The following is a 17,363-nucleotide window of genomic DNA, read 5'->3' on the forward strand; positions in this document are numbered from 1 at the left end:
TATGCAAAGTGCAATATGCACATCAGAGCAGAGCTGTAAGCTGGATAATGCTTTATGTAATGGTGCTGCTGTATTTTCTCTTACATCCCTTTAAAAGCATCTGTGTTAAATCTGCACATCTCATCTAAGCTGTGCCTCTCTAATCCCAAGTACGACGTGTGCCAAGCAGAAGCAGGGTATGAACTATGCAGGCTGTGTTTGAAAGCGGAAGGTGAATCTAATGATGTATTGCTGTCACTGTGTCAGAAAAATGCACTGTTTCTGATAATTCCATTTCAGATGTTGTGTTTTTTTATTGAAACACTGGGATGCACCTAGCTAGTTATTTCAAAACTAGGTCAATGGATTATGTGTGTGATATGGTTTATGATTTTATACAGTATGTGTGAATGTATAGCCTTGTATGCAGGGAAATAAGAACTTGGACTGTTTCTATGGAATAGGTTGGCAGTTGTTTACTGAGAATGCATTGAGTGGCATAGTGATTTTGTGATCATGAGAAAGCAATTGGGTGGGCAGACAAAAAGGATGGTTCATAGTGAGTTTATAATTCAAATTTAATAGGTTCGAAAAGCATTATTATTATAACACAATTATTATACTCTCTCATCAGGCCTGAATACTGGATTCATACTCTACAAATTAGCTGGAAACCTAAACTCACACTAAACGCTGACATAAAAGATGGGTGTTGTGAGTACAGGCCAAAGTAACTGAATAAACTTACATTTGGCAGATTTCCTTTGAGGGCGAATCCATTTGAAGTTTTCCAAGATACAGAATTATGGTAATAAATATACCTGAATCTGGTTATTATGTCATTGATAACTCTTTTAAAATAATAGAAAGACACCAGAAAAGAAGATTTAGGAGGGGTTAAATGAGGTACTGTACTACTGACAGCTGTTTTGCCCTTTTGAATAATTTATTCAGTATATCCATATCATTTACCGTTGGTACAGTTAAGACCTTTAAGGAAAAATACGTGGATATTTGTTATTAAGGAGTCCTGAATGGCTGATCACTTTGTACCATGTCTTTTTCATATCCTTAGTGTATGATCCTTTTGTAGTTCCATTTTAGACAACATACATAAATATAAATGGAATAAAAGATCGTATCTTCCCAATACACAGAAGTGGATTATCGGAGCTGAAATAAGAATTATATCAGTCACATCAGGAAAAGTTTTCATATTACTATACCTAATTATACTTCTAAGTGCAGTTCCTTCTGGGACTTTGGATTGATCTTTATTTAATGTGATGCGTTCTTTTTCACAGACTGTAAAGCATAAAAAATATACATGAACTGGCCTTTAAGGAAAGTTAACACATCGGGAAAGGCTGAAAGATTTCCATGCATAAAGAAAGTGAGATGTGAGAAGACACAGTCTTTGAAGATTTGTAGATCATGTGTGCGACAAGTGAGAAATTTAGGCTTAAAGCTTAGAAATTGCTGGGCGGATGTTAGAAACCACAGAAGTATTAGGCAGGGAATTATCTTTTAAGTAATATTTACCAGAAAACCCTCTGTGTGTGGATTAGTTGACAGATTATGCAGATGCTTGAAATACCTATTCATCTGGCTTCTCTTGGATTATAGGAACTGGTAATCCTGATTCCAGGCAGCGCATCATTTTTCAATTCGACACCCTGAAGATTAATTACAGCACTTTTACTGCTTTGTCCACATGAGTGAAAATGCCCAATCAGATTAGACTATATCTTAGCACACAGAGGATTTACTTACAATACCGTTTTAAAAAGGGAATTAGTCTAGTTTCTCAGGAGCTGTCTCATAGGTGTAGCCATACTAATATTTTCTTAAATGTTAATTACATTAGTGACAGGCTAAATAAAAAGTGCTGAAAATGAAAGTTATTGTTTTGTCAGTGATCCTTTCACCTCTCTCCTCTCACATACGTGCCCAGGGAAGGAGCTCCTTGATTTAGGTTTAACTGTGTGACCTAGCAGTGTTTCTTGCTAGGAAGACGCTCAGCAAAAAAACATTACAGAAAGCACTGCTTATTGAACACATTCATTGTTGTTTCTTTTGTTATAAAAGTGTTACTTTACATCATCTTCCTTAGTAGGCGAGCTGCTGTCTGCATGTGCTGGCGTTTACCTTTGGGTTTTATTCTGTTTTTCGCCCCCTAGCAACTTCAATTGATTGGTTAAAAAGAAATATTTTTGTACAAAACGGTTGTTCAGTTAAACGTCTTGAGTCTGAGACCCCAGATGGAACCCTAAAAATGCAAAGAGGGATCAAAATCAAGGGACTCTGCATTTCAGCCAATTAATTGTTTTGATAACAGCCACAAATGTCTACAATCTTTGTTGTGGATCTTGACTTTGAAGGCAGGCTCAGTAGCAGCGGTGCTCTCAAAAGCAGTAGATACAGGAGTGTTTTGAATTGTCACCACCCTGATGCTACAGTTGAGGTTTTTGGAGAAGTGCACACGCATTCTTTTCCAGTCTCACAGGAACATAATAACGTGTCAGTTTGGTATTTGGCAAACTGAAGAAAGTTATTTCCTTTTCATTTAGTTTTTACCAATTCGACAATGCACATGTCCACTTCTGTTTCTTGCACTGGTTTGAGCAAGTGCCTCACAGATTCGATATCTGAGCAACATCTTCAGCTTCCTGCATGTCTTAGAAGACATTAGACTCGGAGAAGAGTGTCTTGTCAGGTAACTTTATTGGTGAGAAAGCTTGTGTTTTGTTCACTTCTTTGCTGTCGTTATAGTCTCTACCCCTCACATGCGATGCTCTATTTTTGCATATAACTTTTTTAGGTGCTGCCTAACGTTCAATGGAGTGAAAATGGTGGCGTGGCTGTTTGATTCCTCAGTTTACGTCATTTTAATCTGTACCAGCAGATGGGCTATGAGAAATAGTCTGTGATTATGAAAGAATATGTGAAAACCTGTGACACTTTGCTTGTCTGCCCAGCAGTTTGAAAATGTATACAATTTGAATGTGCCGGTGTCGATGTGTCTAAAACTCGTCCGAAATTTCAGATCGTTCTTTTATTGCCTTTTATTGCCTCAGAGGCAATAATACTAAGTGTAGAGCTCAACAGCAGTTCTCACCCAGATGTTTAAAAAAGACTTGGGAGAAAAAAGCCTACTGACTTCTCCGAAAAACTAGCATGCTCGTGTTATTTGGTAGCTGCTATTATTCCCCAGGTTGGCTTACCCAGGCGAAAAGTTTTCTTTTTCTTTTGCAATACTTTGTTCATGCACTGCCCAAGCAGGAGTAAACAATATATGTATGCCAGCAGCCATATCACTCTGCAACTCACATCTGGCAACCCACTGGAGATCAGCAGGTGTGAGCCTGGTCAGTACCTGGATGAGAGACCTCCTGGGAAAAAAACTAAGGTTGCTGTTGGAAGAGGTGTTAGTGAGGCCAGCAGGGGGCGCTCACCCTGCGCTCCATGTGGGTCCTAATGCCCCAGTATGGTGACGGGGACACTACACTGTAAACAAGCGCCGTCCTTCAGATGAGACATAAAACCGAGGTCCTGACTCTCTGTGGTCATTAAAAATCGCAGGGTGTTTCTCGTAAAGAGTAGGGGTGTAACCCCGACGTCTTGGCCAAATTGGCCCTTACCAACCATGGTCTCCTAATAATCCCCATCTATGAATTGGCTTCATCACTCTGCTCTCCTCCCCACTGATAGCTGGTGTGTGGTGAGTGTACTGGCGCACAATGGCTGCCGTCGCATCATCCAGGTAGATGCTGCACATTGGTGGTGGTGGAGGGGAGTCCCCATTACCTGTAAAGCGCTTTGAGTGGAGTGTCCAGAAAAGCACTATATAAGTGTAAGCAATTATTATTATTATTATTATTATTAATGATAATATGTCTTGAATATCAAGAATATTATGAAAATTCAAGGTTTCATTTACTATTTAGTCTTTACAAAGTATTTACTACTTCGTGTGTATTTCCCTCTTTTGTATTGTGCTTTCATTAAGGGTTCCTTAATAAAACTGATTTTTACTTTGATCAGCTTTGATTCTTAATTTCTAGTTGGCTGTACGCACAGTGACAGTTGTTTGGCAATTCTTCTGTACAGAGCTTTAACAAAGTGATGCGAAAGACAGGTGGGCCAACTGCATCCTCTCATCTGTGACATAACATTATGTTCTGACAATACCTAGGTACTTAATAGACATAATAAGTGTTCCAACACAATACACTAAATTACATGCAAATGAGACTTCAGAACTGAATTGTTAAATGCAAATGTGGGCAAAAACATGCAGGAGGGTGTGAGCAGGACTCATTCTTACTACATTGGTTTGACAGGTAGTCATTTAAATACGCCTTAATCAGAAAATACAAACCTGCCTATTGCTCTGAATATCTTGCCAAGTGTTGACTGCAATGTGTGCACTTTGTAATGGTGCCTGTGATTTACCTCTCAAGCTGGCATTGAATGCTGCATAGTATTCATATTTAATCTTTAATCTTAGAGTCAATGTATCCAAAGATTACCTGAATTATGAAAGACATGTATGTATTTTACAGTATTTTACTACATTTAAATAGAGTATCACAATAGTTGTTTTTTTTAATGGTACAAGTAGATGAATCTCAAGCTGTATCACTAGTTTTGTTTACTTTTCTATTTCAATACTCATAATTAAAAAAGTAGGTAAGTAGTTATGATCAGTAATCGTCATAACGGCTTATGTAGGTATGACAGTTCCTGACTGTACCTCAGTAGTGATGAGTAACCATCTCCCTGTTTCAAGTTGTGGGGGTTCATTCTTGGCGATTCGTTTCTGAAAATGTGTCCAATGTGCTCGGCGTGTCTTGTGTTCCAAGGCTGGAAGAGATCCCTCCGGTGATGTCCCTGCTTCCAGACAACATTCTGCAGGTCATGCGCCACCAGCTGCTCCAGTGTGTCCAGAAAGTGTCCGATGGACTGGAAGAGGAGCAGCAGACACTGGCTCTCCTGTTGGTCAAGTTCCTCATTGTCATTTGCAGGTAAAAATGGAGGCTTTTCAACAGGTACCCTTTGAACCGTTTTAAATAATGCGACTGTCTTGATATGCTCTTTAATTTATTTGTATAGATTTATATAGCGATATTCAGTAGTGCCAGATCTATATTCTTGAATTTAATAGAATTCCACAGTTCAATTTTTTTCTTTTCCAATCTATTGGGATATTTGTACATTATGAGACTGTTGCATTGTGATTAAGACAACAATTTAATGAAAGCAAGCTACACAAATATTGATTGACCTGCCTCTGATGGTTGTGGTGAATTCTTCAGTTTATTCCTTGAATGAAGTATTTACGCAGAAGCGGGTGCTTACAGAATCTGCACTCGCCTTGTGTCATATCGAAGTTGTTGTGAAAACATATTTCTCATTATTAGAAACCTCTCCAATGTGGAAGAGATTGGGACTTGTTCATATATCAACCACATCATCACCATGACAACATTATATATCCAACAGGTGAGTGATGGCCAATATGAAGTGTTCTATATTGCGGTTTTTAGATATCGTTTCCCTACAGTAGGATGTCTTTTAAAACTTGCTCGACTGCAAAACACTTTGTTTCATTTTTTATAAATCAAAGAAATCAAATCAGCATTTTAGAGAGAAACCTCTGACCTTTTCAGTAAGCTAGCAAGGTCCATCAGGTACCTGATTTTAGTCCAGTATATGTATGTTCAGCAACATACACGAATGTTCATTCATTCGCTTGTAACCGTAAAAGCTGAATTTTTACCTCCTTAGAAAAAGCTGTGTCATGAAACAGGCTTTATCTGGTTCAAATGCTTTCCTGGTTATGAAAACTGGAACTTCTAAATCCTGTTTTTGGAATTGAAATTGAATTGACTGTTCTGATGTGGTTTAAAGTCCATGGGAAACCTAACCCACAGAATATAAGCGAGTTAGTGTAGAACAAAATTTGGTTTTTCGTGGAAAAAGTATTAGGTGATTCGTTGATGGGCGGCACAGTGATCCAGTGGTTAGCTTTGCTGCTATTCAGTGTTGGGTTTGGTTCCAGACCTGGGTTCCTGTCTGTGTAGAGTTTTTTCTGTATGTTCTCCTTGTGTTTGCATGGGTGCTCTGGTGTTCTTCCACAGCCCAAAGTAATATTTACTGGGAAGATTGGCCCTGGCGTGAGTGTGTCTGTTTTTACGTCTGCCTCTGTTGCTTGCTGGGATAGACTCCAGCCTCCCTCCCTCCCCACAGCCCAGGACTGGAAGAAGCAGTTAGAAAATGGATGTATGTGGGAACCTTAGATTGGACAAGCTGTGATTTTTATGTTCTTAGCAGGACAAAGATGAGAAAAGTAGACAAAAATGATGCCCTCTAGTTTCGTAAAACATAAAATCTAACATTAAATTATGGTTTACCAAGGCAAATGCACGGGGTTTCAGAGTTGCTCAGCAAAACCCTGCTTCAGAGTGTATGTTGTTCACATCAGTTCAAACATTGTAGGTCGTTTACCTTCAGTAACTGAATGCAGTTTCCCCAAATGAATAAATGCCTCCAGGGTAATTTGAGCTAGTCAGGGTGCTGTGAACACCTGTAACGTCTTGAGCTTCTGTAACCAAGATGTTATAGTGATTTTCTCCTTCAGTTGATGCTGATGTTTCTGTGTATTGTGCATTGTTTAAAATGGTGGACACCTGAGGGGTACTGCAGGCATTTTTGGCTGCGGGAGAGGGGGACCAGTACCAATTCTTCATCACATCACTTTCAGTATTCATATTCAGTTCATGGTCACTGTGGGCCGGAGCCTGTTCTGGAAAGCAGTGGGTTACAAGGCGGGATACACCCTGGACAGGAGTCCATCGCAGGTTACACACAGACACAAACAAACATTCTCGTATCGGGACCAATTTTTTACACAAGCCAGTCTGAAAATGTTGCCTTTTCATGTTCCTTGTGTTGCAGCTGAAGAGCAAGACCAAAGAAAAAGAGCTAGCAGACCAGACTCCAGCAGAGGAGTTTGTGCGCCATGCCCTCGCGTTTTGTGAGAGCCTCTATGACCCCTACTATAACTGGAGGCACCGAATGTCGGGGTATGTTAACTCTCTTTATATTAAGTATCTTTTGCAGATCTTACACTATGGCTCTTTCTGGTATTTTAGGGTTATCAAAGACTTGCCTCTGAAAATATATATATCTCCACTCTTCTCTTGGGTGTTCATTAGTTAAACATATCTTGTGACTTTTCCTGATTACTTTCAAGCAGTATTATTCTCTGTTTTTAAGCTTAACTTTTTTTCACACTTTATTGAAGTTAATCTGAGGCTTCTGGTGTTCTTTTTTTCATATACTGTACTTAAATGAAACAGAAATACAGTAGTTGAACTTGAACTTAAAATCCAATGGATGCGTATCTGTATGGGAAAAGTCATTTTGAATCTACAAAATATATATGAAAGTGAGAGAACATATTTTCAAATTGAGGGGAACTATTTTTCAACGTTTCTACTTTCTGGTTAATGCGTTGTTAGAATCTACCGAAGGTTAAGGCTTCAGTTTGTATCCTGAGTTGTAGATTTCCAGAGTTCCTAACTTTCGAATGGCTTAGAAGCCATGAACAATGTGCAACTGTTTTCCTTCAGAGGGGCAGAAAAGAAAAAACAAACTTATTGCTGCCTTTTAGGGATGTTGGCAGTTACTTGTAAAATTACATCACTCTCTGCCAGTGTCCATAGCCCTGGCTGTTTATCAGAACTGTGGTTTTGTCATTGGAAGCCTGTGTCCTTAAAAACCCACATTTAATCATTCAGTAAAGTCTGCTACAAACTCGTGCATTATTTTATTGAAAGCTTTGCCAAGCCGTAGTTCTACCCTTCTTATATAATTGGAATGACCTTCAAATTAAATGTAATCTAAAAACTATTTTCTTCATCAAATACATAAAAAGACATTTTGCAGAAGAGTTCCTTCCACTGACTGAACAATTTAATTCCTCAGCTTGGCTGTATCTATAAGCCTTCATGTTTTAGACACTTGGGTCAAATGTTCTCTCAAATTCTATTTTTCTAGACTGAAGAGATTTAGTTCCTTTGACCTGTCTGTATACAGTATGACAATGCCTTGAGTCCAGGAGTGGTTCTGCTTATTCACGACCTGTCTGCTCCATGTGTGACAACATTGAAGTATTGCCACTCGTTGTGATTATGGTTTCCCCAGTTCCTGAATTCCCTGCAATCTGAACTAGCTTGATGTGATGGTTTCCAGAATTGAAATCGTTAGTACAGATCGGAAAGAACAAATAATTGAAAACAGACCCCTGCCATACGTGGCTTGTTTACATTCACCCGTATAGAGGTTATGGCGCTTATATTGGGATTATGTGATGCTTCCTGTTAGTTAAACTTGCAAATGAATGTGTAGACATTATATTGGAGTCCTGTGACTTTTATTTCGAGAATTAACCTTTTATGAGGGACCTTTTATAAAAATGTTATGGGCTCCAAATATACAACATCATATGCTTCTGTCCTTGTTATGTGTTCAAAGTATTCCACTGTGTTAAACAAGGCCTTTGCTTTCTCAATTCTTAAAATGCCATTTTTCTGTGTATTTTTCTTATTCAGCTGTATCTTTTGCTTTCATAACTTTACTAGTAACACAAGTCCAACTTATTGGTTTATTGGTCCTTGGTTCAGTCATGGGACCTGTTATTGATGCCATCTGTTGTATAAACCTTTGCAAAGTACTCATGACTTTATTCCAATCGTGCTGCTAATGACTTTAATTTGTCAAATATTGTAAGAATGCAAATGCCTCCAGTGTTAAATCCCCAAAATGTTGCAGTCCTAATGTTTGCTGTGAAATTTGTGTGGGGAAATTCTGATGGTTCAAACTGGTTCCTCCATTTCAATAGAATTGTTGTTGATCAAGCCCTGATTGAGAGGAATGTGGAAAATTTACATGCGGTCTGTGATGTGTGGGGCACATTCCCCTCACAGAATGGCTGTTCACCTCAAGAAGACTTTGTACACAGAAAGTTTCATTTGTGCCTCATATCACAACAAATCTTCCGATGTTCTCGCAGGGTGCAGGTTAATACGGTGGAGAAGAGCAGGCAGAAGTACAAAGCAGCTCCTCTGACTGTGGAATTTATCCCTTTCTTTTACCGTAAGTCCTGTTTTTATGACTCCGTTAACTCACAATTCCTAAATTGGAAGGTTGGAAACCAATTCATGTTTGCACGTGATGAGCGTGGGACTATGGGAATGTTTTTAGTCCTAAATGAGTGCGTCTTCCTTCACTACACCAGGGGTTGACGTTTTAGAAAATGAAACTGGTATGGTTTGCTAAACATTTAACCAGAACCTTTGGAACGGCCTTTTCATTTTGAATTCTTCGCTTGATGAAGACATTAAATCATAAGAAACTTTTTTCCCTTCGTTCTGCAGTCTGTCATGGAGGCCAGTCAGCACCGTGGAGAAAAAATATTGCATTTTCATGAGACAGCATTGCATTTCAACATTATTATTGCAGCTGTGTTGTTCTTATTCTTATTCTATAATTAATATTAACAATATTAGCAACAGAATCTCATCATAATTAGATAAATGTTATCTCATTTCAGTGCATATTCATGCTCTTCCCTTACACAACTGACTGCTTTCATGATTGATCTATAACGATGGCTGTCACAATCATTACTTTTAATTGTGTTTTGTCTGCCAAGAGACACATAATTAAAGGTTTATCCAAACTGTACGAGTGTGGTTTACTGCTCACTGCACTTTTTGTTGTAATTCATGTCAGTTATACTGTCAAACTCTCCAGTTTAGCAGCTCCCTTCTTCAAGAGCTGATTCTTTGGACTAAAGCAAACACCCAGTATAGTCTTCCGTGCTACTGGCAAACAGTATTTCTGCCTTCACGCTGTTTTTTTGGGAACCATCAAGATACATTGTTTGGTGTGTAGATTTATAAAAAGTAATAGTCTTAAAATGCAGATTAAAATGCCTTTTGAATATGATTCTTGCACTGTTAAGTTCCCATAGTGGAGGTTTTGTAAAAGGCTGTGTAAATGAGGCATGTTTCTCTGTTGTTATTCTTTTTACTGTATACATTGACTTTGCACAATTACGGAAACTCCCAGTCTCGTAGTTCCAGTACACCCAAAAAGACAAGTTAGGTGTGGGTTGCTTGAGGAATCTGCCTTTGCATAGGCAAATACAATGGGGCTTTGCCAGTTACATATTTGTTTGGAGGGGATAGCGACTCATAATTTCAAGTTTCACAAACAAAAGCAAAAATATTAATTCACTGAAGTGTCTGCTACAAGTCCTCCAGAGCATTTCTGAATAGTTTTTAAAGTGGATGTCTCACTGATAATAGATACAACATTAGAAGAGGTGGGGATATCAATTACAGTTTGGCAAAAAGAAGCGTACAATAACAAAAAAAGAAAGGTATGCTTTATGAGTTGTTTTGTCTTCACCAACAAAATCCAGTTCATCAGTTAAGACAATGAAGCTTTGAGCACTATATAAGATAAGAGATAAGAGAAGATCACTTCATTAGCCATATACAATTTCTTGCATTAGGAATTCGTCTTTTCGCATACCCCAGCTTGCTCTCCATGAGACACAGACACGCAGGCAGGGAGAGAAGCTTGGGGTCAGAGCGCAGGGTCAGCCATTGTACAGCGCCCCTGGAGCAGCTGGAGTTAAGGGCCTTGCTCAGGGGCCCAATGGAGTAGGATTCCTCTGACGGCAGTGGGATTTGAACCGGCAACCTTCCAGCCGCAGGTGCAGATCCTTAGCCAGAGAGCCACCGCTCCACACTAATATGGATGCTATTTGATCTACATTTGTTGTGGGAACATAATTCTTTTAGATTAGCCAATAGATTATAAAATGTTGTCTTTAGTCTTTTCTTTCTTGTCAGTTTAGAAACTGCAACAGGTTTAACTTAAGCAGTTTTGCATTTATTGTTTTTTTTTTTTAATATGTAGTGGATTATTTACATAGCAAAAGATGTGATGGGCATCTAGAAACTGTAATCTAGAGTTCCAAAACTACAATTTCCTGCTCACCAGAAAGGAAGATCGTTTGTGTCAGGCATGTTTGCACTGAGTACTTTGCCTGGAGGCTGTGGTATGAGCGGAGAATTAGGCTTTTGTTTTAGAAACTTGTAGCTAAGGCTCGCATGATGGTGAGAATTAACTCTTTTTCTCATCGGTCTTGTAACAGCAAGTCCTAGACAAAGGGAGCGTGTCTGTAGCTGGTGTAGAAACAAATCCACAATGAAACACTGGCTCTGCTTTTTATACTCAGTTTACACTTCAGATTATTAAATGGGAACGTGCTGCCCTTACTGGGCATGGAACCTGATAGACTTTGAACAGCACTGAGTTGTCAGATGAGTATTGATTTGTATCTAGAGTGATATCCGGTGGTTTTCACAGTTCTGCGTGACAGTATAAATCCAAACACTGCTCAAAAGACTAATTTAAATGAACAAGGGTTCTTCTTATGGTAAGGCCTACTGACGCAAATATAAAAGTGAAAGAAAACACTGAAACAGTTGTGTTGTTGAGAGCTGAACTGCCATCTTCGTTGCGTGTATGCCAAATTTGATGTGTCGAGATGAAACAATTTCATGAATTTAAAACTGTTCAGGAGGATCCAACTCAGATTAATGGCACATATGTGGAAAAACCATGTCAAAGATCCCATAACATGATTTAATTAATGATATTGCATCATACAGTGCTTTCAGCAGTGCACCCAAACTATTTTATTTATCAAACTGTTTATTTTTTATAAGGATTTTTTTTTTCTTTGAATGCTTTTACCTCACTGAAAGGTTAGATTTCTCTCAGATGTTCAGTGTAAGGTCAAACCGATAAACAGAAAAGACATTTTTTTTACAGTCTTTTTTGCTCATTTTTCCCAAGGGTACCAATAATTCTGGAGGGCACTGTAGATACATGTAGATGCATCCATCCAGTTTCTAGCCTCATTATCCAGTGCAGGGTCCCAGAGAGGTCAAAGGCTGACCTAGCAAACAATGGGCACGAGGCAGGATACACCCTGGATGGGACGCTAGTCCATTGCAGGGCACACATCGATACAAATATGCCCACGCTCACACCCTGGCCAATTTTCCAAGAAGCCAATTATCCTATAGGTATGTCTTCGAACTGTGGGTGGAAACCAGGAGCACCTAGAGAAATCCCACAAAAATGTGGGAAGAACATGCAAACTCCACACAGACAGCACCCCAGGTCTGGAGTAAAACCCAGGGCCCCAGCACTGCAATGCAGTAATGCTACCCACTGCCCCACCACGCTGCCCTGCACCATACTAATACATATGAATTCACAAATAAAATACAAAAATAAAATAGATGTGTATTTGCTTAATTCCACATACATGTACCACAGTTGTGTAGGATTTACACTGCAAAATGCCAAAAGCAGAAAACTTATTTTTTACTCGTTCACATAGAATTGCATTGTTACAATTGTGACAATAATAAAGTCCAAGCCCGTGGCAGAGCTTAATTTTGTGGAGAAACCAGGCTCTTAAAAATGTTTTTTGTTGCACGCACTGAAACACAAAATACAGATACAGACGTAATAACCTTCTAACACGTAAGGGGAGTGTTTTTAAATGAATGTGGAATTTAAGTGTTTGAAAATTGATAGTCTTGCATCCATTTGAGCATCTCAAGGAAAAATATTTTATGTTCTTTCAGTATAGAAACGTGAAAAATATTTCTTGATAGCTCTCTCTCATTGTATAATTACAGAACGTCTATTTATTTAACCGAAACATGCAGTCCATCTGTGTATTACAGGCAAAGTGTTAAGTGTTTCTTGTTATTTATAAATCTGATTTGTGGATTTGTTTCTTAAGCTTCTTAGGGTATTGTTGATATTCAGAATTTCTCACTTTAAATCATCTTAGTTCTTCTGAAACTGTGGAACAGTTTTTGTGAAAAAAACATAGTAATTTGGCTTCTTATTTAATTTGTCTTTGTTTCCTTTGTTTATGCATGTATGTAATCAGTGTTCCTGATATACAATGCACTTACATAATACAATCTTTATAAATATTTTTAGTTAAGTAGATATTTTTTTACTGAAAATGGATTATTTAGGACATGTTCACAAAATCATATTTAATGTAGTCTAATGGTGTAATTTTACTTTGACTGGGAAAAAAGAAATAGGTTCTTAAATTGTGCTTTGACATCTTGTGTCAGAACTGTAGTGGTGACTAATTCATTTTCTTCTAGCACCTACAGTACTTAACATTTGCATATGGGGTGATAATTAATTGTCTTAATTTTTTTTTTGTTTTACAAGTGTAGCTGCTCTTTAATTGAACTGCAGTAATTATTCACTTCCAGCCCACATAATAGCTACTTATAGTGGTTGGCATACTGAAATACTTCAATCATACCTGTCAAAACTGCCAATTTAAGAAAGCAGTGTGTCCATCAACTACCAAGAAAAAGAACTACCATATACTTCCAGGAATTAAACCTTATGGCTCTTATTTTTCACAATTCACTTTAATACTTTTCCAAGGAGATGGATTTTATGCTCAGGGGAGTATATTAATATTCCCTCACAACAGGAAATACTTTTACCAATAAAGGCTAGATATCCAAAATCCTCGCCTATTGACTCCAAAATATAAAAGAAATATCTCTGGCAGATATAAAAGGTTGTAAGCTGTAAATCAGAAGTATTGTATTTCGAAAGAAACAGTTTGAGGGTAATGACATCATCATTTGTACTGTGCAATTTCATAGTGGGTTTGTGATTCACAAACTCTGTTACCCTCTTAAAAATTGTAAGTTAAGAATGTTTATGCCTCCTGACTGAAGATAATCCCTGCCTTGCGTCTGTTGTTTGCTGGGATAGTTTCCAGCTGTCCCTTGATCCTGAATTTCAAGAAACGGTTAGAAAATTGATGGGTGGATAAACTGGACATAACTTTTTTTAATATAAAAATACATTTCTATTTCAGCATGTTAAAAATTTGATTTAAAGCTATACTGTATAGTGGACTATGAATAGGCTTGACATGTTGATCTGCTACGTTTTGATTAAACCCAGTTGTTGAGAATACAGTGCAGCTGCAAAACTGGCACTACTGTATCAATGTTGAAAGCTAGCTTCCAGAAACAGTGAGAAAGGATTCCTTCTTCTCCAGTCCCTGTCCGTGGTACAGAAAATGTCATTTTTCGTTCAAAGGGATTTTTTCCAACTTAGATGATTTTAGTAAACCACCACTCTAGACACGTTGGGGAACAGGGTCAAAGCAGCACTCCTCTGTTGCAGAAGTTGGTGGATTTTCTTTTTTTGGTGGATATGAAGACATGGAACTGAATGGCCTTCCTCCCAACTGTACTGTACAGTTTCAAAGACTAAGCTACGAGAACTGTACATGGGGGCTAATTTAGACAGCCCCAGTTTTAAAGGTAAACAAAGTTGAATGCTTTGTATTTCAATGAGAATAAATTAATGTGGCTGGATCAAATCCAGTATCATCTCTGGTTCCCCAGTAGAAGAACTGGGAACTTATAATTACTGTTACTAAAGTATGTGTGCGGCATTTGGATTCAGATCAAACTGCTATTCTTTGAGAACCTTCCAGAAACAATAGAAAATCAGTTTATTTCTGGTATATACAGTATGTCAGGTAATTTGATGTACATGTTCATTTATGGTTATTTTGTGGATGTTAACCCTTAATTTCAGTTGCAACTCCCGGGTTTCAGGGAGTAACCTGGGATCCTTAATGGCCATGTAGTCAGAACCTTGTCAGAAGAACAACACCTCCAGCAAAACTGAGTTCAGTGTCTCCATACTGGGGAGCTGGTTTGGACATACTGGGCCAGAGAAAAGAGTGACACCTACTGATCAAACTGCACCATTTACAATGGCGTTGCTGTCCCAGTACTCTCCACACCCAGGCTTGCTGCTGAGAGCTGACAAGATGAGATATAAGGTGGTAACACCGCTGTAAAGACATCCTTCAATCCCCTCTGCTTTCTATAGAAATTTAGCCATCTTTGACCTTTAACTCTTGACCTTTGACTTTTTGTGGACCTTTGCTGTTTCAGGTATTGGGCCCTTTAGCGATGCTTGCTTAATCAATCATATGAATATGAATAAATCAGTATTGTAACCTACTTCCAATATTTAAAGCTGCGATGTTCATACAGGTGGATTTACAGTATCAAAGGTCTGTACAGAAAAGGGCTGAGCTTCCTTCGCCTTTTGGAGGACGTAGAAATGAGAGCACATTGAAGAACAGCAGCAGCAGGACGTTTAAGTGAAGCAGACAAGATGCTGGCAGGCTTTCCCAGTTGGCCTCCCTCCAGCTGCTATTTCACGATTGGGTTCACATGGCATACCCCAGGAAAGAATGTAGCTGCATGGAGTTTTGTCATGGACTCCATTGAGTGACCCTGAAATTTGAATTTCCCCTCCACTTAAGGCGTGCACTGTGATACTCTTACGGATTCTGAACTTTTGTGAGATTCCTTTAGTGTTTCAGTTCAGTGTCTTGTTGTTTTTCTGCTCTAGTGGATTTTAAAAAAACCTACAAACCCCTTCTCAAAACCACAGTCTTCTCACGTGTCGCTCTGATTGTCACTCAAGGATTTTCAGCCTGCACATATAAAATGTAAGATCAGAATGATATACCTATATATAATGTTTGAGCTGTTAGTAGCATTGTAGATGGCTAGGTAATGAGTGCAGAAGGCGGTTCTGATGTTTCAAAGTGAATCTGATTCACCTTTACATACGGTAGGAAGTACCTACCTGTATGAACAAGTTTTGTGCATTTAATGCAGGTTGTTCTCCTTTGTTTCATTTCGTAATCTATACTTTGTGCTTCAATGACCTCTGATGACCAAATCTTCAGCTGTAGAAAAGTGCAGTTTGTTTCCCTGTGACAAATGGATGTGTTCTAACAAACAAGAATGGTCAGTGCTGTGAACCTCCCAGTATAACCTCCAACCTCAAAACAGTCTTATCTAAAATAACCAAAAGGGTTTAGATTGATCAATTCAATGTTGAGTTATTTGAGATGCAGAAAAAAAATTGAATAATTAGGAGTATGTGTATGTGAATTTATTAAACCCTTAGTTTACTTTGTATGGTTAAGGTGGTATTTACCACCAGTTAAGGTGGTTATATATTTACATACCTAGTAAACAAGGTTGTGAGTTTGGTCTAGATCTGAATCTGAAACAGGATCTGAAAAACATTACAGGAGTGTTAGATTCACTTGTAACCTACTTATACTAATGTATAATTAACAGTCCATAATATTTAAGTACATGACACATTATAATTCTTTAATCTGTCATAATCTTGCTAGAAACTAGCAATTTAAATTCAGTTAATTCGCTTTTGTTTGCTTGGATCTCACATTTATCTTGTATGGAGCTTGTAGAACAACATATTACTTTGTACAACTATAGTACCATGTAGGATATTTTGACTTAATGGTCGAACAGCTCAGCACTACTGAATACCGTATTCAAGGACATAATTGCTGAATAATTATAATAATTTCTAAACCAGGGCTTAAATAATGTAGCTAAATAGACAATTATCATATATAATGAAAAACTAACATTCTTGATAGCTTTTCTTCTTCCACGTGGAAAGATACAGTATGTAATTTAAGAAATGTAACTTATCTTGATGAGACCGTAGCCTGTTAGTTGTATATAGTTGCCTTTTGTGAGGTAAAATGTTTTGCTGCTTAAATGCTAAGCAAAAATACAGACAAAATACCCTCATTATTTATTGTACTGAATTATCCCAAACTATTTTCAGTTGCTAATTAGATAAGAAGGCCACTGCATGATTACCCATTATTGCCAAAGGTAATGGAAAACAATCAGAACATAATATAACTGCAGCATTACGATTTTTAAAATATTTCTGGGACACAAATCAAGGTATCAGGCCCTTGTAGTAAGAGTATTGACAGCTTATTATTATTGTCATTATTATCATAGCCTGATATCATTCAGGAATTTTTGGAAAGCTGAATAAAGCTGTCTGAAATCTCCAGTGAAAAATCTTTGAAGGTAACAGTTTAGGATTGTTTAATTTTTACCATATCATGTTTGTCTCAAGTTCCTCTTTCCTTCTCTGAGTCAAACTCCAACAGAATAATTTCCTGTGTTGCCCAGTATGATGCTCAATTTGTATTTTGGGAATCAGTTTGAACGAATTATCCGGAGACTTCTGAATCAATTCATTTCGTTCACTGGATTGATTTGTTCAAAAACATATCTCATTCACTGTACAACTCCATTGAATAACCTGGAAAGTCAGAAAATGGGGAATGCTTT

The 17,363-nt window shown here is 38.0% G+C and overlaps 1 protein-coding gene across 2 annotated transcripts in view; it reads left to right on the plus strand.

The window, feature by feature from the left end:
- Positions 1-17,363, plus strand: part of nbeal1 (neurobeachin-like 1) — a 131,412-nt gene that overhangs the window by 38,943 nt on the left and 75,106 nt on the right. For both annotated transcript variants that reach the window (XM_069197202.1, XM_069197203.1), the window contains exons 3-6: positions 4,845-5,006; positions 5,403-5,484; positions 6,940-7,067; positions 9,059-9,141. In XM_069197202.1, the coding sequence (XP_069053303.1) occupies positions 4,845-5,006; positions 5,403-5,484; positions 6,940-7,067; positions 9,059-9,141 (455 nt within the window). The remainder of the gene's footprint in view (positions 1-4,844; positions 5,007-5,402; positions 5,485-6,939; positions 7,068-9,058; positions 9,142-17,363) is intronic.

Source organism: Lepisosteus oculatus, chromosome 12 (genome assembly GCF_040954835.1).
Source record: "Lepisosteus oculatus isolate fLepOcu1 chromosome 12, fLepOcu1.hap2, whole genome shotgun sequence".
Classification (NCBI taxonomy): Eukaryota; Metazoa; Chordata; class Actinopteri; order Semionotiformes; family Lepisosteidae; genus Lepisosteus; species Lepisosteus oculatus.